Source organism: Papio anubis, chromosome 6 (genome assembly GCF_008728515.1).
Source record: "Papio anubis isolate 15944 chromosome 6, Panubis1.0, whole genome shotgun sequence".
In the NCBI taxonomy this organism is placed as follows: domain Eukaryota; kingdom Metazoa; phylum Chordata; class Mammalia; order Primates; family Cercopithecidae; genus Papio; species Papio anubis.
The window spans coordinates 65,348,706-65,373,023 of NC_044981.1; the positions used below are offsets into that span (position 1 = coordinate 65,348,706).

The window sequence follows — 24,318 nt, forward strand, 5'->3', positions numbered from 1 at the left end:
AATGCCTGATGATCTGTCACTGTCTCCCATCAGCCCTAGAAGGGACCGTCTAGTTGCAGGAAAACAACCTCAGGGTTCTCACTGATTCTACATTATGGTGAGTGTATAATTATTTCATTATATATTACAGTGTAATAATAATAATAGAAATAAAGTACACACACAAAAATGTAATGTGCTTGAATCATCCTGAAACTATGCCCCCATCAGGGTTCATGGAAAAATTGTCTTCCACAAAACTTGTCCTTGGTGCTGAAAAGGTTGGGGACCAATGCTCTAGAGCTCATGGTCAACTAAAAGGATAAATGAAGCACACACATAATGACCTTTACAAAGCCAGAATAAGGAAGAATTGTGGGAGGGATTCTGAGACAAATGCTGAGCTCTATCGAAGTTCAATTTAGGTACACTGGAGGTTAAGTATGTCTGTAATTTTCATACTAAGTGATAGATAAATCCACTGTTTGACTTTACTAAATGGGAGGAACAGTGTCCTGGATCATTATAAATAATCCTGCCAGAATTTTAATTTGTTAGTTTGCGAATAGAAATTATTTTTCTACAGTTGATTGATCTGTGTTTTACTAATGACAATATTAAAATTATTTTTGCTTTGTCAGTTTCAACTAATGTTGAATACTGTACTCAAAACTATTCTGAAGATTAGGAGAACATGGCTAGAATTACAAATTGGTCTTCGATCATTCAAATAGTTAATGATTCATCAAGGATTAAAAAAGAATTTCCTCAATTTTTATCAAACCTCTAGCTGGGTCCTAGACTTAACAAAAGTGAGGAGGAGGAGATCAGAGTCATTATAACATCTAGTAGGCCCGTAAGTGGTTTATGTATGTGAGTTGGTGCCATATCTGACTACTTGAGTCTCACATACAAAAGATTATCATAAATATTTTTTGAGTTTGTTAAATACATTCCAAATCAAATGTTATATTTTTGCATTAGGTAGACTTTGCTACATAACTTCTTTAAATAGTAAAGGGAGTAGATTATTGATTATATGTGTCTCAGAATTAAGTGTACTCCCTGATGTGTGTATGTTTTAGTAATTCATGTTTAAAAACACTGAATGAGCTGTCAACATTTGGATGAATATAAAAAATGTTATATATTAGTTTGACTATTCATGAAATGATAATAGTTGTCCTAAGGGTAGGAGAGAAGAGTTTAATCTAGAGCCAAGATCATGTCAGTCTTATAAAAAAAGACACAACGCTCTGTAATTATGTTATAAGTAATACTTGGTATATTTGAATTTCAAAATTTGATTTTCTTATAAACACTAGGAATTTGCCATTTTAAACTTGGCCTAATTATCCAACATTACTTGATTATATATCATTTGGCAGGTTTTGTTGTGTTTTTTTTTGTTTTTAACTACAAAGGGAACTGATTACTTCTTTTCCATTGTTTTTTTTTTCTTTCCTAAATCAATAAAACATAGGCTCCATATGCCCCTGTGACATTAAATTGCTCCCAAAGTAGATAAAAGAAATGAGAGTGATAAATACATAAATTTCATTCAACTATTGTGGAAAAGGAGTCAGAAAGATTTGGGGGAACTGTGAGAACTGACGACATATGCAGAATTTTTTGTACTAACACTTTAAAAAATATAGTTACAATAATTTATACTGAACTCTGAGAATATTAATCAAATGAAAGCCATCTGATTGAAAAATTAAAATACATATATCACTTTTTTATTCAAAATAAAATTAGATGGTGAAATTAAGCACGTATGACATTCATGAAAATTTAGTTTGTATGAAAAAAATTAAAAATGAATATATACATAATAAGTAACTATGGATCATGATGAGTACATCTGGCATTTTAGTTTCAACATAGCCATCACTTTTTAGAAAAAGGTCATATTATAAAAATGAATCTTAATTATTTTAAAATTAGATAACACAAGAATTTCTTCTGGAATAAGGGGGAATAAATTTACATTTATTTGCATTTGTATTATCCGATTTTTCATTTATTTCAAACCATTTAAGGCATTTAATAGATGATGGGTTAATCATAAATATTTGGAAAACTTTTTGAAAATTACTGCCTTTACCCAAAAACTTTCATTAGAGTGGATGAGTTCCCCAATGTGAATTGTCATTTGGCCATTAACAGGCACATACCATGATGAATAAGATATAGATTCTATTACAGATTAGAGCCTGGTGAAAGAAACAAATCATTACATGAATCACTTAATGAATTAGTGGTAAGTATTTTAAAGAAAAAGTGCAAGTGCAAGGCACTGTGAGACTGAAATAAGGCATTGTCTCCAAGTGACAAATCAGGGAAGATCAAGCCTGATTTTCTTAGGATCAGTTTGGCTGTGATGTGAATGGAGGGAGCAGTGTGTAGAATCAACTGGGAAACTCTTACAGATAAGCAAGAACACGGGAGCAGTAGGAGTGGAGACAAATGGATGAATCCAAACCTGTCTTGGAGATAAAGTCAACAAGATTTGATAACTGTATGTGAGAGAGAAGTTTGAGAGAGTTGAGTGTGGAGAATGAGTTCTAGATTTCTGGCATGAGCATGAAGAGAGTGTGGTATGGATTTTATTGATTTGGGGCATGGTGGAAGAGGATCCAGTTTTGGAGGGAGGATCCTGAGTTCAGCATTTGATGAGGTAAACTGTGGATGCCTGTGAGGTAGCAGCGGTTCTATCAAGCAGGTAGTGGTCTGAATGCAGCTCAGAGATAAACTGGAGTTGTAGATCTGGGCATTGCTGGTCTAGAGAATCCAACACCCACAGATGTATGAGATCAATGTGAGAGAATGTGGACTGAGAAGAAAATAAGACTAAAATCTGCCACATTTAATGGTTGGTTAGGGAAGAAAGAAGCAACAGGAAAGAAGTAGTCATAACTGCTGAAATTCTTTTTAAATGGCAATATCATCATTTTTAATTTCATGTGGAGTAAGAATTTCTGTCTAAGAATCAGGAGACTTGACTTCCAGATTAATACCTGGGATTTCCTAGGACTTTGTTATGATCTGAAAAACAGAATGTTTATTTTCCCTACCACTTTATATTATTATGAGAAAGCAGTAAATAATATTTTTAATATTAAAAGTTCAATGTTATGAGTAGACACATGTTTGAAGCCAACACCATAATCATGGTGTTCCTTTTTAATATTAAAAGTTCAATGTTATGAGTAGACACATGTTTGAAGCCAACACCATAATCATGGTGTTCCTTAGAATATACTTACAAAGCTACTCTCAACCAAAAATGTAGTTTTATTTATAGAGTTTAAATGTATAAAGAGGTATTTTTTTCTGCTTGGAAATATTGTTACCACTTATTTACGGTGGTTTGTTGTAACATGGTTCCAATCATATGGGATTCTTCACTGGCAGTGAACATTTGGTCTCACACCTGATGCGGGACTGCCTTTTTTCCTTTCTGGAGTTAGCTACAAAGATAAACCAGTCAAAGAAGGGCAATTCGTCATTAATACATTATATAGTTCAACCTTGAAAGAGCTCAAATTACTTTAAAAGTTTGTTTTAATAAACACAATAATTATTAATTTTCACAACATTCTTTGTGGGGCAGATGTACTTGAAACAGTCTATTAACATGTGTCTCTTTTTCCTCATAGGGTTCCCTGGGGATACAAGGCCCCCAAGGTCCACCTGGAAAAGAGGGTCAGAGGGTAAGTAAACTTGGAACAACTGGTAGGCATTACTAACTCAGGGGCTACTTATTTCAGAACACTAATGAAAATGAAACGGAAACATAGCAAGCAGATGGACATATGGAGAGTATCAACTATCCAAAGGCTGAAATTTGAGATTTGAGATTTTGACAGAGGTTTTGCAATCCAGAAAATTCTATGTTTTTCAAGATTGGCAGCACAAGTGTAGAGGTATTGTTTGAATAAAATGAATTAGCCCTAATTTGATCTACAGCACTTAGGTCATATTTTTAGTTTTTGAATTAAGTTGATGAGTATCTTTGTGGAGGTCCAGGCTCTTTATTAATTCCATAAAGGTTGTGAATGTTAACTATATTCTTTATTCAAATTAAATTATTGACTTTACTGGCTTTTCATAACTCTCCTTTCATTGCCATTTATTGCCTTTAACTGAGACAAAATAGTAGCAAATAAATTGTTGTTGGAATTGGTAGTAGAGCAATAACCTCCTGTTTCTAGTCCAGTTCAATTTCATTATTCCCCATTAAAAGGAAGCCCTGCAGTGTTATGACAACTGGTCAGCTTCATATGAACAGTGGGCCCGATTCTTGTAGTTTACTGTTGTTATTATCATTTTCAAATCATTTTAAAGTCTCAAAAAATCTTGTGTGTCCTTTCTCATATGCTTATTTATGGCAGTCTTTGAACTAAATAGCACAGGTTCTGTCAACTTCTGTTCTTTTGTTGATGAACATTCCATGACTTAGAGAGTTTAGATGATTTGCCTAAACTTGAGCTTCTGACTCTAGTCCCACATTCTCTTTTATTATTAACCCCAAATATGTTTCTTAGACATTCTCATTTATTATTCCCAGTTCTGCCTTCTGTAAAATAAGTCTCTTTCCTCAACTACATTATAGTCCTTCACATATTTGAGGGTCAGTGGTGTATTGTACCAAGATTTACCTTTTATCAAGTTAATAAAATCCCAATTCTCTTAACTTGTTCTCTTATCATATGGATTCTGGACTCTCCAACATGCCAATAATCTTTGCCAGAAAACACTCATTGGCTTTCCAGAGGTGTCAAGAACAGGACTGGATACATGTGGTCTTACTTAGGGCACAGTAAAATGAGGCAAGTACACCCCATACCGCAGACAATGTGCTTCTATTATGGCCTAAGGTTGAGCCAATGCTTCTTTGTCTGGTATTGTACTTTTGACTTGTACTGACATGTGGTCAATTAAATGCTTCTACCTTTTCATTTTAGTGAAAGCTGTTAAGTCAGGTATTTACTCAGCCTATTGTACAGTTGCCTTTTTGAATCACAGAATAGGAACTGATACTTGTTAAATTTCATCTTTCTTGATTTTAATCCCTAGTAGCATTCTGTTCTTTGGGGGCTTTTTGCTTTTAAAAAATGATTTGAATCCTGTTTTCCAGTGAAATATCTCTCAGCTTTATGCCGCTTTAAAATCTGATAAGCCTACCTTCTGTCTTCATTCAAATCGTTAATCAATCCTGAACAGAACATGGCCTGACAACCCTGTGTAACACCAGCCTAAGCTACCATCTTTCCCACCATTGATGTCCTTGCAGTGTGGCAATCAAATCATGTACAAATGTATTTGAACCCTACCACCTTCCCACCCACATTTCTTGATTTGGTTTGTAAGATAATTATGACAGACTTGTTAGATACTAGCTGAACTGAAAAAATATTTAAATGAGGCTTTTTAAAAATAATAATGCTTCAAATTAAAATTGTACCCTATCAAAGCTTGCATTTTATAAGAAAGTAGATTAAAGAATAAGTTAAACATGTATTTTCCATGATAGTAATGAAGGAAATTAGTTAAATTGTAAAGTTCAATCACTATTTTATTTAATTTACTCCATTTATAAATGTGTATAGTCCAGATAATTTTATATTACTTTTATTTTATCTTCTATGAAGAGTAACATAATGTCAGAAACTAAAGAATGTAAAGAACTTATAGACACTTTTAGGCATAGTTTGTCATTATTGCTACTGCCCTTTCACAAACGCCCTATGTATCAAAAGAAGTAGCTAGAGCAGGTATTATTGACATTATCCACATTTACAAATGATTATATGCATGTGGATTATATCCGTAGATGCTCAGTGATTTATTCTACTTTATAAGCTACTTGAATGGGAAGCAAATGAATTTTTTAAATGAGCATTCTTACATATTTACATTTAGGTCCACCTGAGTGCCAACATTTCTTCTCACCTCAATAGTTAAGGAGTACTCAGCCGTTTCGGACATATAAATGTACTTGTACGTGTATGCCTGTGTATATACATATGTGTGTATACATACAGATGAACATTCTGAAAGCTAAGACCAGTAATTTTTCTATTTCACTAAAGTTTGCAGTAGAAAACAATAGTGAGAAAAATCTAGGAATTTAAAATCATTTTTTATTTACTCAGTGTTAAAAAAAACTCTTGTTTTTTGTTTATGAGTGTTTGACCAAGAAGGTATTGACTGTCATTAAGTCTATTTAAATGAAACATAAAATATGTGAAGTTTTATGCACTTCATTCCTAGACATAATGACTTTAATGAAAGCAGAACATTTAATTTTAAACAAATCATTAGCTTGTTGATTTTCCTCGATGATTAAATAGGTAGTAGCTACTACTCTACCAATATCTCACAATTATGGTGAGTTTCAAACATGAGTGTCACATTTAAACATGCTTTGAAAATTATCAAACATTATAGAAACATGTTAATATTGCTATTATTATTATTAAAGACATAGGATTCTGATTGATGAATTCTTTTTCTTTTTCTCTTTAACTCTATGTGTAGTTTCCTATAAGCATATAGCAACACTATCTTTTTGCAAGTCCACGCTAAAGTTCTGTTTGAAATTTTGATTAGTTGATTTGATTTTTAAAATTATCCTTTAAGCTGCTAAATCTTAGTTTATAAAGTGTTCATTTAATAAAATGTAGAAGTAATGGACTTCTTACACTTAAAAGCTATTCTTAACCTTAACAATGTTCTGTGACAATAGGTATCTGAAATTTATGGGTTCTTTTATTTCTCAACTTCCTGATTTTCCTTTTTTGGATCTTTTATATGCCATTATTTATTTATTTACTTTATCTTCTTGAAGCCCTGCAAGCAAAATGTTGGGTTGACATATTTTTTAGTCTTACATGCTTTATGGATTCACACAGATTTTAGAATTCAATGAATGTTGACTATTTCCCCTAAGCTACAGGTGAGAATATTTCAGATCACAATGAGGGAGAAGAGAATGGCGTCAGGTGTGGGGGACCTTCCTGGAAGTTAAGAGGGGGTTTAATCCATCATGAGGCGGAAAAAGGCTGGGAGAACCTGGCCACTACAGGACCAAGAAGTCAACAGAAGAGTGGTTCTAGATTCATGAAGGGTTCAGCAGAATTAAAATTTGGAACAGTGTAAGTGGAGTGATGCTGGATAAGAGAAGTGGCTGGAATTGGTGCCAATGGAGAGAAGTTCAGTTGAGTAGTGAGCAGGGCACTGGAAACAAAAATCTCAGGAAAATGTAGGAAATTAGGGCATGAGTTGTGAGGAAGGAGAGGCAAACAATGGAGAATGTGGTGGAGAGGAAAGGACAGGAACTGGGTGGAAACCCAGAGAAGTATCTTCGTGAAAAGTGGAATATTTCAGGTAGCAGAGCATGTTCATGGATGTTAACAAGAAACATTGCAAAAGAACTGGCATTATAAAAATTCCCTTTAAGGTGTAGTTTACTTGTAGGATTTCTTAATGTGCCTAACAGACCCTCCCCCAAAATAAGGAAAACAATAATTGTTTTTACGTAACCTTCAATTTTCATTTTTTAGTCACATTAAATGCATGTCTGGATAATCTCAAGGTTAGCGTGAAGCTACCCTGGTCTTTTTAAAAGAAGTTCCTCTAGTTCTCTGAAAAAAAAGACATTTACTGGTGAATCAACTAGTTACTGCCCCAAACAGAAGTTTGTGTGGTTGGACCAAGATGATGCCTCACTCTTGCACTCTGTTGCTGGATCCTAATTTTGATCCTGAGCAGAAACTTTATGTTTTAAATTCCCTGTAACGTACCCCTCTATCCTGCCTGTCTTGCTCTCAGTTTATCCTCTCTGCCTGTGCCTGTCCTTTTTACCCTCTCTGGGCAACTATCCTCTTGATTGCCTCCTTGCAACATTTTTGTGCATGTTTTACTTTCCCTTGAAATGCTTGCTCCAAGCTGGCTTTGAAGCTGTGTCTGGAGTCAGGATTCCTTGCATTCTAAACAGCACAGAGAACATCTGCCTACCCACCCCTGCCCCCATCAAGATGTGTTTCTTTGCACCAGCTCACATTTGATGGCAAAGGGGCTGGGTCACATATCCTCCATGAGCTGGGAGCCTACAAAAGTACAGGAGGGCAGGGCAAGCAGCATGTCTACTTACATCTTAAGGTGCAAGCAACTTGGAATTTAGCATACAGGTTGCACCACAGACTTTGGAGCCAGATTGCCTGGATTTTATTTATTTATTTATTTATTTATTATTGAGACAGAGTTTTGCTCTTGTTGCCCAGGCTGGAGTGCAGTGGTGCAATCTCGACTCACTACAACCTCCACCTCCCGGGTTCAAGTGATTCTCCTGCCTCAGCCTCCTAAGTGGGATTACAGACATGCACCACCATGCTCGGCGAATTTTTGTATTTTTAGTAGAGATGGGTTTCACCACGCTGGTCAGGCTGGTCTCAAACTCCTGACCTAAGGTGATCCACCCTCCTTAGACTACCAAAATGCTGGGTTTGCAGGCGTGAGTCACACAGCACCTGGCCCAGATTGCCTGAATTTAAACCCCAGCTTTACTGCTTATTAGCTGTGTGATCTTGTGTGAATTCCTCAGCCACTCTGCACCTCACTTGCCTCCTTTAGAAAATGGAGATGATAATAACGCCTACCCCACAGGGCTGTGATGAGGTGTAGGCCATGTTGGTGTTAGCTGCAGTCATCATTCTCATCCCTAGCCTAGTGATCTCAAGATGTTTATAGAAGGGAATGCAGGTATACAGATTCAGAATATTAGTACTTGATTAAGGAGAATGTCTAATTGATCAAGAAAAAATATTTAAGATAAAATGACATTTTTTGCTACTACTCTGTTGAATCTATTTTATTTAAATTTTACCTGAATCTTACTTTATTTAGATGTCCATGCCCATTTTATAATGCCCCAGAAGCTTGAGGCCCAGTGTTGATCTAACTTGATAATAAAATTAAGTACGTAAAAATGTCTGCAAGGTAGAGTAGACTATTGCCTTTTCCTTAAAGAAGGAGATGAAGATTGGTGTCATCATTGTGGAGTAGCTGAGACCTCAAAATTTGTTCGAGGGACAAATTCTGCTGATCATGTATAAATTTACCAGGACTTTCATGTAAAATTTACACTTGGTTTTTCTTTTGGTTTGATTCTGAACTGGTTGATACACTTTACCTAAGAAAACAGAAGTAGTGAATTATGTTTTTAATAAGTACTGGGGTGTATTGATCTCATTAGGTAAAAGGACATCAAAGTCACTGCTTCTATGAAATCAACACATACAACAGGACTCACCTAAGCAAAATTTTCCTTAAGCTTATTTGTTTTTATGAGGCTTAGAATATTTTTCAAGTGAAATTATGCCCCTGTAGTCTAGCCATGCTCTATGAAAACTTTGTAGAACACAGCAAGACAGTAATGCAGGTCAGACCTGCCTCACAGTATAGTAAAAAATAATAATAATAGTGTTTCATTGGGCATGGTGGCTCATGTCTGTAATCCCAGCACTTTGGAAGGCTGAGGCAGGCAGATCACTTCAGATCAGAAGACCAAAACCAGCCTGGCCAACATGGTGAAACCCCGTCTCTACTAAAAATACAAAAATTAGCCGGACATGGTGGTGGGCGCCTGTAGTCCCAGCTACTTGGGAAGCTGAGGCAGGAGACTCACTTGAACTGAGGAGGCGGAAGTTGCAGTGAGCCGAGATTGTGCCACCGTACTCCAGCCTGGGTGACAGAGCAAGACTCTACCTCAAAAAAAAAAAAAAAAAAGAGTATTTCTTCTTACTTTAAGATAGCTTATTCCAAAGTACCAACTTCACAGCTACAAAATGATCCAATTGTTCCAATGAAATGATTTCAGGGCCTGGTAGAAACCACTAACAATTGTCTGCAGTTGCAAATCCTTACACAGGCTTGAATTTTAGAGAGGAGTCTTATAGAGAAAAGAATGGATAATTATGAATTTATGGGAAGCACTTTTGTTAGTTTCACAGGCAATATGATTGTCTTCTTATCTTTATGTGTCAAAACTGATAATGACCTTTAAAATGCACAACGAGTGTTTCATAATTCTGCTCTCACTAAAACTATGACTGGTGTCCTTCTACCAGGAATTTGTATTACTAGCAAGAAAAGGTCAAAAATTACTTTAAATAATAGTTTTAACTCTGGTCATAGATAGAAAAAAAAGCATCTTTTTTTGCTTGGATTCATCTATAAATGTAAACATATACCGTAAAAATAACACTTTAAATGTTCTGTATTCTACAACTGTTGGTTCATGCTTATTGCTTGTTAGAAAATTCTTGGCTTACAGATAACATTTTATTTTATTTACTTGCTATGGCATTTCTTCAGAATGTCTCCATGAGTATTATCTTGGGAGTTTACAAGAGATACCATCCTTAATTCTGCCTGACATTTCTAGATGATAACTGGGAAATCGGGTACCCTGTTCAGGTCCCAAGCAGCAGTTGCAGAGCTTTCTCCAACACTTTGTTGGAATTTACAAAACCAAATGTGAAACTCAGTGGATAAAAATAAGCAAATCTGTGTTTATCCCTGCATCTCTGTTTGCAGAGCTCCATAGTGGACGTCAGGTGCTTGATGTCTCCTAAAATTGGATCAAATATAGTTACCGAATATAGTTACTGAAGCAATGTAGTAAGACAGGACAAAGGGGAAAAGGCTAATATATGTTCATGTCAAACAAATGCCCTCAAGGGTGTAGTTGTATAGCAAGGATAATCCTTTACTTTTGCCTCATATTCTCTTACTGGTGGGAAAGATAAATCAAGGAACAAAATGCTGGGAAACAACTTCTAGCTCAGGCTAATTAAAATCAGGTGAACAAGAGATGTAGCCCAGACTTTGTGAGCACAGGCCATCCCTTAGATAAAGTTAAATAGCACAGCTAGTTACTGACAATGTGCCTGTGTCTCCCTGTGGTAAATTTCACTCTAACTGGTGGTCTCTGCAGTGCACTTGAGGTAGAGGAGACAAAATGCCGTGGAAAGGCTGTCAATCAGAAAATATACTGTAAGCAATGATTTTGTTCCAATAATACTTATATCGATAGTAAAGCAACAATGAGCTGAGGTCCTTACATTCACTTAAATGAAGAGCTGAATGACATTATATGTATTGTAACAAAATAACATAGTAAGTTTTCTCTTTTATATAGATTAGTAAAGAAAAAAGGTTTTGTATGTTCAAATAGGACCCTGAGTCTGAATGGTTTATTTATTTATGTGAATAGACCCAAGAGCTGTTCTCTGATGCAGAAGAGGCATATCATGTAATGGGGACTCCTTCAAACTGGAGACATTCAGCCCCTGAGGCCAAGTGGCTAAGAGCTTCAGAGAGATAAGCCTGGAGAGGTGGGGGTGGACCCATTTCAGGAACATCAAATCATCACATTTTAGAGCTAAAGGGATACTATAGCATCATTCCAGCCCACCAAATAAGAAAACAGAGACCCAGAAAACATTGGCAATTCTCCAAGGCTGCAGGACTATTTATTCTAACTGTTCCACATAACATACACCCATTGTCTATTGTGTGGTATCACACAGAAACCCAGATTTGCATATTTTTAAAATAGAGAATATTGAGAATTTAACCAAATCACTAACTTTTAAAAAAGTTACTTAAAAATCACTAACTAAATTTTTCTAATTAAAGCCACACACTAGAAGGGACAAATACGGGTATCTACAGCTGATCCTTTTGTGGTCTCCACACATTGTGATGAGCACACATTCTGTCCCTATAACCTGCACCAACAGATGGGAACCAGCAATGCCTGGCCAGTGATGGACCAGGGGGAGAGTCAGAACTGCTCTTTTTTTTCAGGAGAGCAATTGGATTAATTTGTGACTTCAACCAAATCACTCAAGACTCTAGTCTAAATTTATCTGTTTTATCATAACTTAGCCCTCAGGTATATTATGGGATTAAACCAGAAGCACTTTAAATGCACTCTGGTGACAGGTGTTCTCTGAAGGAGTCTTATAAATATTACCTACTTAGCCACAGAAACACTTAAAGAGAATGGAAAAGGAGAAGGCACATTCTGCCAAAGTGGCGATATGCTAATACACCTGCATCAGGATCTTTATTCAGAACATTACACTGAACACATTAGTAACTATTTCATATGTTTACCATTGGAAATGTCAAGTAGAACGTTATTTATCCATTTGGGATGGAGTGAATATATGTGTGGGTGGCTGCCAAACCAAGAATTAATCACAAGTTATTAATCAATTTGGAAAATATAAACAGATAAGTTTTCAGAAATGCAAAACATTTGGAGCATGAAACATTTTTATGGCCTAATGACTTTGAAAGCCAGCAAATTATGTTTCCAATAAATAATCAAGCCCTCAACCTTGTAAAACTCTATAGTATTTTGAGTTACCTTAGGTAATGGCACATAATTCTCAAAGCAACTTTAATTTTATAGCACTTTTGTTTTTCTTATACATTATATTTTAATTATCAAGAGAGAAGCTATTGCAAAGTAAATGTGATGCCATAATTCTTTAAAAAGTTGAAAATTTCCCTTTTATATGATGTATGTAGATTATACAGTGTTTTTATTTCTAAATTTCTTGGCATAGTAGTATTGAGAGTCGCTCTTGAATTCTTCAGAAATACCTTAGAAACTACTTTTTCTCATTTTCCTCAAAACCAGTAAACTTTTACTTGGATTTTTTTTTACAAATTATTGTAGATCAATTTGATATTTATTTGACATTTTAATATGTCCAACACAAACATATACACATATGTATGTACATGTATGTAAGTGTTATCCATTGTGTTTTTAAAATTCACAACAGTATACAACGTATGTTGTGACCACTGTATTATGGTGTCATTTGTGGCTCTCAAAACACCAGACAATGCACTTCTTGAACACTAGAAAGAATTGTTGCTTGTATTTCTTATGTGAGAGATGTTAAAAATGTGTCTATGCAACCGTGAGAAAGATGACTGCAGAGTATCTACAAGTATATTTAATACCTTGAATGCAAATAAAATTCAATAATATAAACAAATAATTTATGTGCATTCAATATTTTTATTCAATAACAATACCACTTTAAGAAAAGCAATCTTAGAAAATACAATGAAAAGAGCAAGATATCATTGGAAAAAATCTACACCTGTTGTTCTGCCATATTGAAGGCCATTGCTTCACACTCTCCATTGGCCACGTGTTTTATGCAGTCTTCCAAATCTTTTGCAGAAGCATTTCCATACCTTTAGGCATTTATTAAATCATGTTTATAGTTTATTTGTCTTTGAAAGTATTTGAGGGTCTTATAAATGCAATCAAATCAAAATCTCTACACTGATAGGAAAAGACAAGAGCGTATGAATAGAGAGTAGGGAAAAGAAGGAAATAAGCAAAAACACCTGTACTGAGTGAGGCAACTACATTTGAACAAAAAGCCTCTCTGAGAGACCTGAGGGCCTATTTATTTACTCAAGAAACATTTGAGTGCCCGTTTTGTGTGAAATACTGTGGAAGTTGGCTTAAGTCAGGTTTCCCTAAAAGGAGAGTCTAAAATGGGATCCTTGTATAAGCGATTTACAGAAGAAACCTGTAAGAGAGCGAGGGAAGCAGACAAGAGAAGACAAGAATGCAGGCAAAATATGGTTTCAGGAGCATCAAGTCTCCCCCTGATCTCACAAGACACTCTGGAGCACCATAAAATTTCTCCTGCCTTGAAGCAAGGCGCGAGGCTTGCCCTCACAGGGTGGGGAGATGGCAGTAACTTCCCAGTATCTCCAGGCCAGGTAGCTCCTGTAGTCTAAGGTAACTCTCCAGGAAAGGGTGCAGATAGAAGCTAGTAACAGCCAACCCCATGGCAACTGAGCCCAACCAAGCCTGGCACCAGCTGCACCTGTACAGGGGTGAAATAAAACACAATCCTTAACATCACTAACACCGAATCCTTGGTGGGGTTTGAGTGAAAGTGAAGATATTATTTTTAAAAGAATGTTGATAATATTAACCTCATAGGCCGGGCTCAGTGGCTCACACCTGTAATCCCAGCACTTTGGGAGGCCGAGGCGGGCAGATCACTTGAGGTCAGGAGTTCAAGACCAGCCTAGCCAACATGGTGAAACTCTGTGTCTACTAAAAATACAAAAATTAGCTGGGCATGGTGGCATGCACCTGTAATCCCAGCTATGTGGGAGGCTGAGGCAGGAGAATCTCTTAATCCCAGGAGACGGAGGCTGCAGTGAGCTGAGATCGTGTCACTGTACTCCAGTGTGGGCAACAGAGGAGACTCTGTCTCAAAAAAAAAAAAGGAAAGAAAGAAAGAAAGAAAGAAAGAACTATTCTTGTCGTCTAATCAATAAGTAATAAAGAGCATGATTATAAAAACCAGTGAAATGGCTGATGGGAGTGACATCGAGGAGACTGAATGAACATAGACCAAGCAAAGGACTTAAGTTTCAGAAGTGATTGCTGATGTATCAACTCTGAAATGATGATAGTGCCTTTAAATGAAGTAGAAAACACTTGAAGAAAATATCTTTTAGAAGAGATAAGTCAGTTTGAAGCCTACAGCATTAGGGCTACTGAAGGGATCTGCAATCAAAAGTGCACCAGCCCCTTAAGATGTGAGCTGAGTAGAAGAACAAAGTTTACTGTTAGCAAGTCATCAGTTTAAGGGCGATAACTAAAGCCACTATGGTGGGGTGAGCGGGCAGTGTGCAAGGGAGATACTAGAAGGAAAAGAACTGAGAGTAGAACCTTGACATTTGGCTGAACCTATATATAGGAATGGGGTGGAGAGATGAACCAGAAAGTTTAAAGTATAGAAAAGTGGGAGCATAAGAAGAAAGTTTTGAAAGGGAGGCGACTGCCAACTGACAGGAAATTCTTCAGAGGTATCAGGGAAGATGGGGGCTGAGAAAAAGCCATTGGTGATCTTGAAGGAGGCTGGTTTCTTGGAGTGTTTGTGTTGCACAAAGGCAGATGTGACACTGCACGGATCTCAAGAGTGTAGTAGATATTGAGAAAGTCGGGGGATTATGAACTATTATTCTCAAAAGCTGAGGTGTAAAGAGAGATGGCATAAGACTACATTGGAAGAGGTCAAGGAACATCTTTGTTTATTTTTTCTCATAAGTGTATATAAATATATATGAATACTCAACTATATTTACAAACTGAAGCAAAGAAGTCTGTAAATAGAGGAACTGAAGATGCTAGCAACAGCAAACAATAATAAATAATCCAGACATACCAGAAGAGGCCAAAAGGGAAGGCACATGCTAAACATGGGTCAGCATCTTTACCTTGAGGACACAGGAAAAGGAAAGGAGGGGCAGGGACACTCACTTTGGGAACAAACTAGAAATAAAGGCTTATTGCATATTCACATTGCATATGCATATTCTTCTCATATAGAAATAATTTTTTAGTGTAAATATGATTTAGTAAAACATTTGCTGTTTATAAGAGGCATTAATCTCAAGATTGTTTTCAGGCCAATAGAGTATACCTACTACTTTCTTCCCTCATGAACGGCAAGCCCAACTTAGGTAAAAAGTAGAGAGAAATATAGAAGTAGAGGAAGTCAAACTGAACGATGGTGAAAGGGGCAGGCCTTGGGATAAGAAAAAGTCTGTTATTGCAATTTCAGTTCAATTTCAGTTTTGCTAGGTTTTTCAAGCTGCTGGGGGAAATGTAGGCATTTCATTTTATCCTTTTTATCTAAGACTCCTTTCCTTTGTAAATTACCAGGGTATCTTAGAAGAGCATTTCCGTTATCAGACATTTGTCTGAATTCATTTATTTTGTTTCACAAGTTCATTTTGTCAGAACACAGTTCTAACTCCTTGGAAAACTTTGTTTTATTGGTATAATATAAATGAGGTCAGGGTAAAATATTGTCAAAATTAAATCGTTCTTATCTTTATTGCTTTTGGCAATTTTCACATTTTATGTCTCTGTGCACATTCTGTAAACTGTCATTTATTTTTTCTCAAATGGTATAAAATTTCTGAAACATGCTAATTAAGTATCGTTTCCAAGCGAGGAAATGTCAAGGGACTGTCTTACCGTATGAAGAGTCCTGCCTGTGTTTTTATCAGTAAGTCCTTGTGGTTATGGTGATACATTTTTGTATACTCTACTGGTAACTTACTATGGGCTTTAAAACCTTTTTCACTGGGAGCTGATGCAAGTGAATGTGGTGTGTTTCTTTGCAGCTGTTGCCATAGAAATAAAGACCTTTTCAAAGTAAAATGAGGATGGCATAAGAATTACGAATTCAAAAGAAGTTACGCTTCTAATTTAATATAGAAAATGGTGCGCTATTCCCTTTCTTTTTAATTTTGTCAAAATTGCATGACCTGAGTGTGTCTAATATACTTTTATTAGATAATTTCTAGTATCAGAAAAGCTAAAGCAAAAAAAAAATAGAATAGGTGAATTCCCCACAGCATTCAGTAGGATGGGCTTTAATCTTTAATATTTTATTCTTAAGACTTAAAATATTTCTAATTGTCTTCCCCATGCCCCACCTCCATAGTACTTTCTATCTTATTTTCCATTTAAATCTAATTACCTATAATGAAATTTCTTAAAAACCAACCATTTATTTTGCTTTCTTTCTTTGCCACATCATTTTCAACAACTAGGCACATTTTCTAGCATTAACACACAAAGAAAGATGAACAAATCTATGAAACTATCTCAGATTTTATTACTGTTCATGTTCAGACTTTGAAAGTCTTGTAGACTTCCCTTGAAAATAAAAAAAAAAATCTGAATCAGTTACACAAATTAAAGAGTTTGTACCAGAATGTAAATCAACACATAGCTTCCTTCATTAAGAAATTCTTGCTAACAAAGAAATGTCAGCAGAACTAAACAATAGGCTTAATGACATGGCAAAAATTGTGAATTTGTAAAGATTAATGTGTTAAATTGGAGATCATTTTATTTTGAGATAATATGGAAAATGACCACAACTATTATTGCATGCTGAGGTATGATGGTTATTGAGGAGAAAAATTTTATCAAAAATATTAGAATTATGGAATTCATTGTTTCTGCAAGTTAAGAAACCATTTTATTCTTGCCTTTTTAAAAATAAAATTTGAACAGTTTTGTAGACTTGCTTTGTCATCAGTATTTTAAATAATATCAATACTTCCATGCAAAGAAAGAATGTAATGTGTTTTTCAATGGTGGGAAAAATAAAAGAGTGAGCACTGAAGTTTCTAGAGATTGTTACAGTATTATTCTCATAGTTTTACAACAGTTATCAAAGAAACAAGTGACGTTCTTGATATTCTACATCAGTGAAAAGTTATCTTCAAATATTTAACAATTTTGATAGAACATTTCAAATTTTATTTTCCGTCAAAAGAAGATGCATATATAGGAATTCTAGAATGTTGAATTTATTTATTTCATTGAGAGATTGTTTAACTTTAATAAATAATGTATAGGGTGATTTGCTTTAACTGACCACTGATGAAGAATTGAAGATTAATTTTCAAAATACAGCATCATTTGCTCCATTTTTAAATAAAAGTTGTAAATAATATTCTCACAGTCTAAAATTACTTCGAAATCTCTTCTTCCATTTCCTTAAACATATCTTTGTTAAAATTATTTCTATCTTAATGTCATTAAAACAAAACAGTGAAGCACTTTTTAAATTTTTTTAATTAATTTATTTTTTTCTGAGATGGAGTCTTACTCTGTCTTGCCCAGGCTGGAGTGCAGTGGCGCAATCTTGGCTCACTGCAATCTCCACCTCCTGGGTTTAAGCGATTCTCCTGTCTCAGCCTCCCAAGTAGCTGGTAGTACAGGTGTGTGCCACCACACTGGTCTAATTTTGTATTTTTAGTAGAGATGGGTTTCACCGTGTTGGCCTGGCTGGTCTCGAACTCCTGACCTCATGTGATCCACTTGCCTTGGCCCCCAAAGTGCTGGGATTACAGGTGTGAGCCACCATGCCCAGCCAATGAAGCACTTTAGATAAAAGTTATCCTCTGTAACGACGGTCCCCAACCTTTTTTGGCACCAGGGATGGGTTTTGTGGAAGATTGTTCAAGAACTGGGGTTGAAGGTACAGTTTTGAGATGAAACTATTCCACCTCAATCATCAGGTCTAGTTTGATTCTCATAAGGAGCGTAAGGCCTAGATTCTTCGCCATGTGTGGTTCACAATAGGGTTCCTACTCCTATGAGAATCTAATGCCCCCACTGATGTGACAGGAGTCAGAGCTCAGAGTGGTGGAGACAGGAGCCCGCCACTCACCTCCTGCTCTGCAGCCCGGTTCCTAACAGGCTGCAGACCTGTATCAGCCTAGGGCTTGGGGGTTGGGGACCCCTGCCCTGTAAGAAATGTCAATTCAACTTAAAGTAGGTATGTTAACAAGCAAAAAGCAGGATCATGGTTTACGTTAAAAACTATATAATAGTGTTTATTTCTTCAAAGAGTGCATATAGGTACTTAGTATGGGGAATCGCTATTTCAATCATGATTTTTTGTTTCATTGCAATTACAAAATGACAAAAAGTTAATGAGTGCCATAGAGAATCTTTATGTGCCTTAGAAACACTTTAAATAATGTGTACAGTTTTGTAATTTTTTTCATTTTTCCCTAATTTTTAAAAATTATATCTTTTAAGTATCATTTTTTGTTTGTTGAATTCAGTAATGTACCCTGGAACTTATACTTCATATGTGTTTATTTCATTTTTTTCTAGCAATTCAGCTTTGTAATATTTTGTAAAGGAACTGATTCATGACAGATAGGATATTTTAAAAACCAGTCCTTTCCCACAGAATTAGAGAAATGCTGATTTAGTATAGGCTAAATATAGGCTAAAACTGTAACAACAAAAACTTTATCACCAGCAGAAGGAATCCCTTTTACTGAAGTATGATTAGTTAAGCTTTTTAAAACAGTTTAACCTTGTAATAATTAAGAGAAATGTGCACTTAGCCAGGTCAACTCTGAAAATTAACCAGCAAAATATACAATGAATTCTTAGCTATGCAACTTATGTTACCAGGACTTAGAACCCAGGCAGCCATATTCCATGTAAACAAGGATAACATGTTTCACTGTATGTTCTGTTTTATTCCTGGCCACCTGGACTATTTCTGCTGCAGTCTATATGCAGGGCAAGACAACCAGTAGGGCTAAAACTGATTATATAAATAGAATTTCTGAAAGAGTATTGTAAGAGGAAAGAGCAGTTTCCTCCCTCAACTCTTTCTACTTTTTTCCCCCTGGAAAAAACATAAAATGAAAGTTAATGGATAATTTGTGAAGAATAGTCCAACTTACCTTTTTAAAATTAGAAGATCCCTTTTACGCAAAAGATTAAAACAGATAATTTATTGTATGACCACTTACAGCTAAAACACCCTAAAGTTTAGCAAAAAGGACAGTTATTTGATAGATTTAGGTGTATAGACAGCCAAACAAGCAGAAACCATTTAAGATAATCCAGGTAAGGGTTTGCGAAGATAACTAACTTTAGGGTCAAGTTTAGACTTAATGTTGACTGGGACGAGGACACCAAGACTTAAAGAAGTTAATGTGACTTGTTCAGAGCCACAAAGCAAGAAATTGGTAGTCACATTCAAGTCTATTGCCAAATTCTGCTCCCTCAATAGCCATATTTTTCAACCCATGAGTTGTGATCCATGAGCAAGTCAGAAATCAACTTAGTGGGTCACAATCAGATTTTCTTAGAAATATTAATAAATGGCCAGAATACAATAGAATATACAAAATGGTTTAACCAATGTAGAGGAAAATCAGTGTCGTCAGAGACCAGCCTGATACTGACACAGAAGTTTCTCTGCCTCTTTGCCTCTGCTCAGCCCCTTTTCTGTCTGGAGGCTGCCTTGATTCATTCCCCTTTGATTTTCCTTCTCTTCCAGATGTACAGCTTGTGCACATGAATGCTAGGTGGTGGGTGGAGATGCTCCCTCTGCTGTGGAGTGGCTTTGGTGAAGCCAACCAACCCACAGACCTTACTTCTATAAGGAGGGCTGTTCATTGTTGGATTAGTTTATGTCTCATATGGGTATCTGGTTCATTGAATTTTTTTATTAATAAAATGTAACCCTCTGTATAACCTCACCAAAGTAAAGTCTCAAAAGGCATTAATTCTGGACTCTTGCAAACTCCTGGGTGAGCCCTGCCTGTATGATCCAGGGAATACTACTTAGCCTCTCTGAGTCTCAGTTCTTCAGTTATACAACCGAAATAATACTAATGGTACCTAGCCCGAAGTGATGATTAGAAAAATGCATGTGTAAAGTAGCCAATACAGGGCTTATCACATGCTAGGTATTCAATAATTGCTAATTATTGTATCATAGTTATAATATTAATTTCTAAGTATTTGAACATAATAAAATCCGCTAGCAATAAAACCGTGGAAAAGATTTAGTGCTTCTTTTGGAATCCGAAGACTTCTCTGGATTTGTTCTTAGCACAGCTCCCCAGGAAGAAGTGTGACTAGCCAATGGGTGTTTGGGTGAAATCCAGCCTGTGCCCCGCTAACTATTAACACAGTACCTCAGCGTAGAGCTGCAGCTAATAAGGAAAGCACTGTATCTGCTAACTGGAGCCCCGTCTCCTAAGTCATTAAGCCAGTTAGCACTATCCTATAGAAGCTTGGAAGTGCCAGTTAGTAGACTTTTCCATTTAGTAAAGTGCTGGATAAGTAAACTTTTACTACAACTGGTTTCTTTAAAGTGTTTCTACTTCTAATGATATTCTAGAACAGTTTTGAATTTTTTTCTCTTTGTCATCACATAGATGCTTATAAAACCAGCTGAATATCAAGACTAAACTATTTATAACATAGGTTGACACGGTACTATTTGAAATGTTTTGTGGACTGCAAATGTTTCATAAGGATTCTTTATTCTTTTTCCTTCCATTCCTTGATGTTATGGAATACGTCAGAAGGCTTTTTTAAGGTCACCATATATCTAATCTCTTGAAAACATGTTCTCTATTTCAAAGCTCTAAGAAACTGATACCTGGATCAGTAGACCCAGATTTAATTTCAGCTTGCTCAGTTTATATCTTAAACTCCATTTAAAAATGTTATTGTGCTATTAGAGAAAAGTCCCATATGATACCCAATTTGTATTTTTAAATTCAGCTGGATAAATTGAAATGCTGAAACTGAGTTATGCTATTGCAACACTCACCATGTATTAATAACTGAACTGACATTTGTGGGATAAGGTTTTTCTATCAGAGAAAAATAAAATGATGTTAAACTGCTAGATTCCTTGGACGGTTAGTTCTTTTCTGGGGTGAAAGACTTGAGCAACAGTAGACCCCAGTATGTACATCAAAAACTAATTGAGGCTTTGCCCTATAATATAATAAATGGCCCTATACTTTTTGTATTTCCATATTTTGCTACTCTAGAAATATTTCCATTTGGAAATGTTTCCTATCCACAACAGAATTCAGCGTTCACAGCAGTTAAATATAACAAACTACACACACCCCTGCCCCACCCCCTCGACACACACACACCAAGGATAAATCTTAAAAACAATAATATTGAATACGAGAAAAAATACATGTGTATGTATATTTCTTCTTTAAGAATACATGAAACAGAAAGATAATATAAACTTGTGAGAGTAGTTATCCCAAGAGGAAGGTGAGGGGAAAAGGACTACAGATGGTCAAAAAGTATTTCCATTTAATCTATGATATTTTGTTGGTTAAAAAAATCTTGAAGAAAATATTTCAAACTATGACTAGTTGTTAATGATGTGCTGTGGGAACATAATCATTTGTTATGTTACTCTTTTTACATATCTGCATTTTGAAAATATCTCAACAAAATAATTTCAAACTATTTACAAAGGTTTTATCTCATGTTATCTACAGCAATAACAAAAGTAAAAACAAAAACATCACCAGATCTTAAAGAACTTTCAAGGCATAATTAGTCTCACAGTTTTGGTATTGATGCCCATCTAAAAGTATAGTAATGAATGCAATTACACTGTTTTTCTCATTAGCACAAACTCTTCATTTGTCTAGTACCTTTCAAAAAGTTACATTTACTTCCATTTTCATTGTTAGCTCAGTCCAAAAACAAGAACAAATATTTATGGAACACCTATTGTTTTCCAGAAACTGCTGTAGGCAGAGGATAAACCAATGAACACAATAGACTGGGAATCAGCAGACTACAGCCCTTAGGCCAAATCTGGTGTACCATGTGGGTTTTTTTAAATAAAGTTTTATTGGAACACATTCATGCCGATTTGCTTACATACTGACTTTGAGGGCTTACAACAGCAGAGGTGAGTAGTTGTGACAAAGACTATATGTCTCACAAAGCCTAAAATATTTACTTTAAATATTTCTTACTTTTGACAGGAAAAGTTTAGTAACATCCACAATAGACAAAAACCTCTACCCTCATGGAACTTACATTCTATTATGGAGACAGATGGTCACAAAATAAATAAGTTTTAGTGTGGTTAATGGTGATACATGCAACCAAGATTAAGAAAGCAGAGGAAGGGGATATGCAGTGTTGTATGGAAGTCAGAGAAAGCCTTGCTGCCAAGCTGAACATGGAACAAAGATCTAAAATAGATGACGGCCATGTGGAAAGCTGAGGGAAGCTCTTTCTAGGTAGGGGAAGCAACAGGTGCAAAGGTCTGAGGCAGAAATTTCAAGGAACTTTAGGAGGTCGGTGTGGCTAGAATGGTGAAGGAAAGTGAGAGGAGGTAAGAGAGTCCACATAGAAAGGCAGAGCACAGCCCTGCAGGTCATTCATTGTAAGGAGTTCAGCTTTTACTCTGAGTAAGGGCCCTCATTTGTCTGTTGTAAAATCTAGAATATTCATTTCATTTAGAAACAGAGGCCAAAGCTACAGATACTGCCTCGTTAGGTCAAATGTTATTCAAGTCTGAAAACTTCAGTTCTAACCTTGCCAGCAATGGTAAGGATCGCCATACTGCCAGTTCTTACCAGTGCTACGAGGGAAAGAGAGCGAGATAACTGGTGACTATATGTTGCCACCATTTGAAAAACATTTCTGTGACACATCTGTCCCATAAGTTATCCATGATGACACACTAGTGTCAGCACTAGAGAGAGCATGCTATGTAAGGTTTTATTTCAGGCCAGTAGGATGGCCTCAGTAACATTAAATTTCAAACTGAGGATTTGGGGTATATTTTTCTTAGATATTTGCCAAGAATGTAATTGATCACTGGCTCTACATCTCAATGTGTTTGGCCACCTTCTCCATGGCCCTAGGCAGTTTAATTCCTCTGGGAATGCTTGGGACCTTCTGCACAGAAGCACCTTTACAGAGAGTTCATTCTAGCCCACTATCTTTAGGCAGGTATATTTTTATTCCTTTTTTTTCCTAAGGTAGAAACTGCTCAGGCTGAGAGATTATGTGATTTGTTCAGATTCGCTTAATTAATAAATAAAAGGGGATATACTAGTGGTCAGGTCTCTGGCTTCTCATACAATGCACATTTTTTTTCTATCCTGCTTTTTATTTTTAAGTCAATGATCAATTTGTTTCATAAATATATGAGTTAGAATCTGTATCACCTCAATATAATCTGCACCCTTCTAAAATAGAAAACATGACTATGGGCAACAAGTATTCAAAGTATGCCAAAATAGAAATATTGCTACTCCAATTGTCCAAAGCCACTCATGTCCACGTTTAATGCAGACTTATAATTCTTGAAAATACTGGTGAACTACTATTCTCTTTTGTGGATCTCTTTAAATAGCCCTTTTTTTGGTGTAGAACAAAACTTATATTGAGGAAAGAAGAGAAATATTCTAGTACCAAACTATGAGCTCCTCAACAGCAAGATCTGTGTATAATTTTCTCTTTACTCTCCAATATCCAGGATATAGTAAACACTTAATAAATGTACAAATGCTTATCATTGATACAAGACTATCTTTATTTTTCCCACTCTTTTGTGTTCCTAAGTGGCAGTTGATTTCTCATTAAAGTAGTAAACAAATCTGTAACTTTGATTGTTTCCAACATTAGCTCCTGTAGTTTTAGTTATTGTTGATTTTGAAAGATTTAAATTAAGAGTCTGTCTTTAGGAGCTCAAACATCTAAATGATCGTGTGAATATTGCCATGTAATTTTATGTTTAGAATCCCATAGACAAGTGACTGGCTTTTTCTCTTTGCCTCTGGAGATCTTGACATCAAATAGGTTTTGCCTACATGTGTTTTCTCTGTTGAATGGATTTAAATCATGTT

At 35.8% G+C, this 24,318-nt stretch overlaps 1 protein-coding gene across 4 annotated transcripts in view; it reads left to right on the forward strand.

The window, feature by feature from the left end:
* Positions 1–24,318, forward strand: part of COL19A1 (collagen type XIX alpha 1 chain) — a 333,080-nt gene that overhangs the window by 180,838 nt on the left and 127,924 nt on the right. For all 4 annotated transcript variants that reach the window (XM_003897789.5, XM_009205449.4, XM_009205448.4 and 1 more), the window contains one exon: positions 3,645–3,698. In XM_003897789.5, the coding sequence (XP_003897838.2) occupies positions 3,645–3,698 (54 nt within the window). The remainder of the gene's footprint in view (positions 1–3,644; positions 3,699–24,318) is intronic.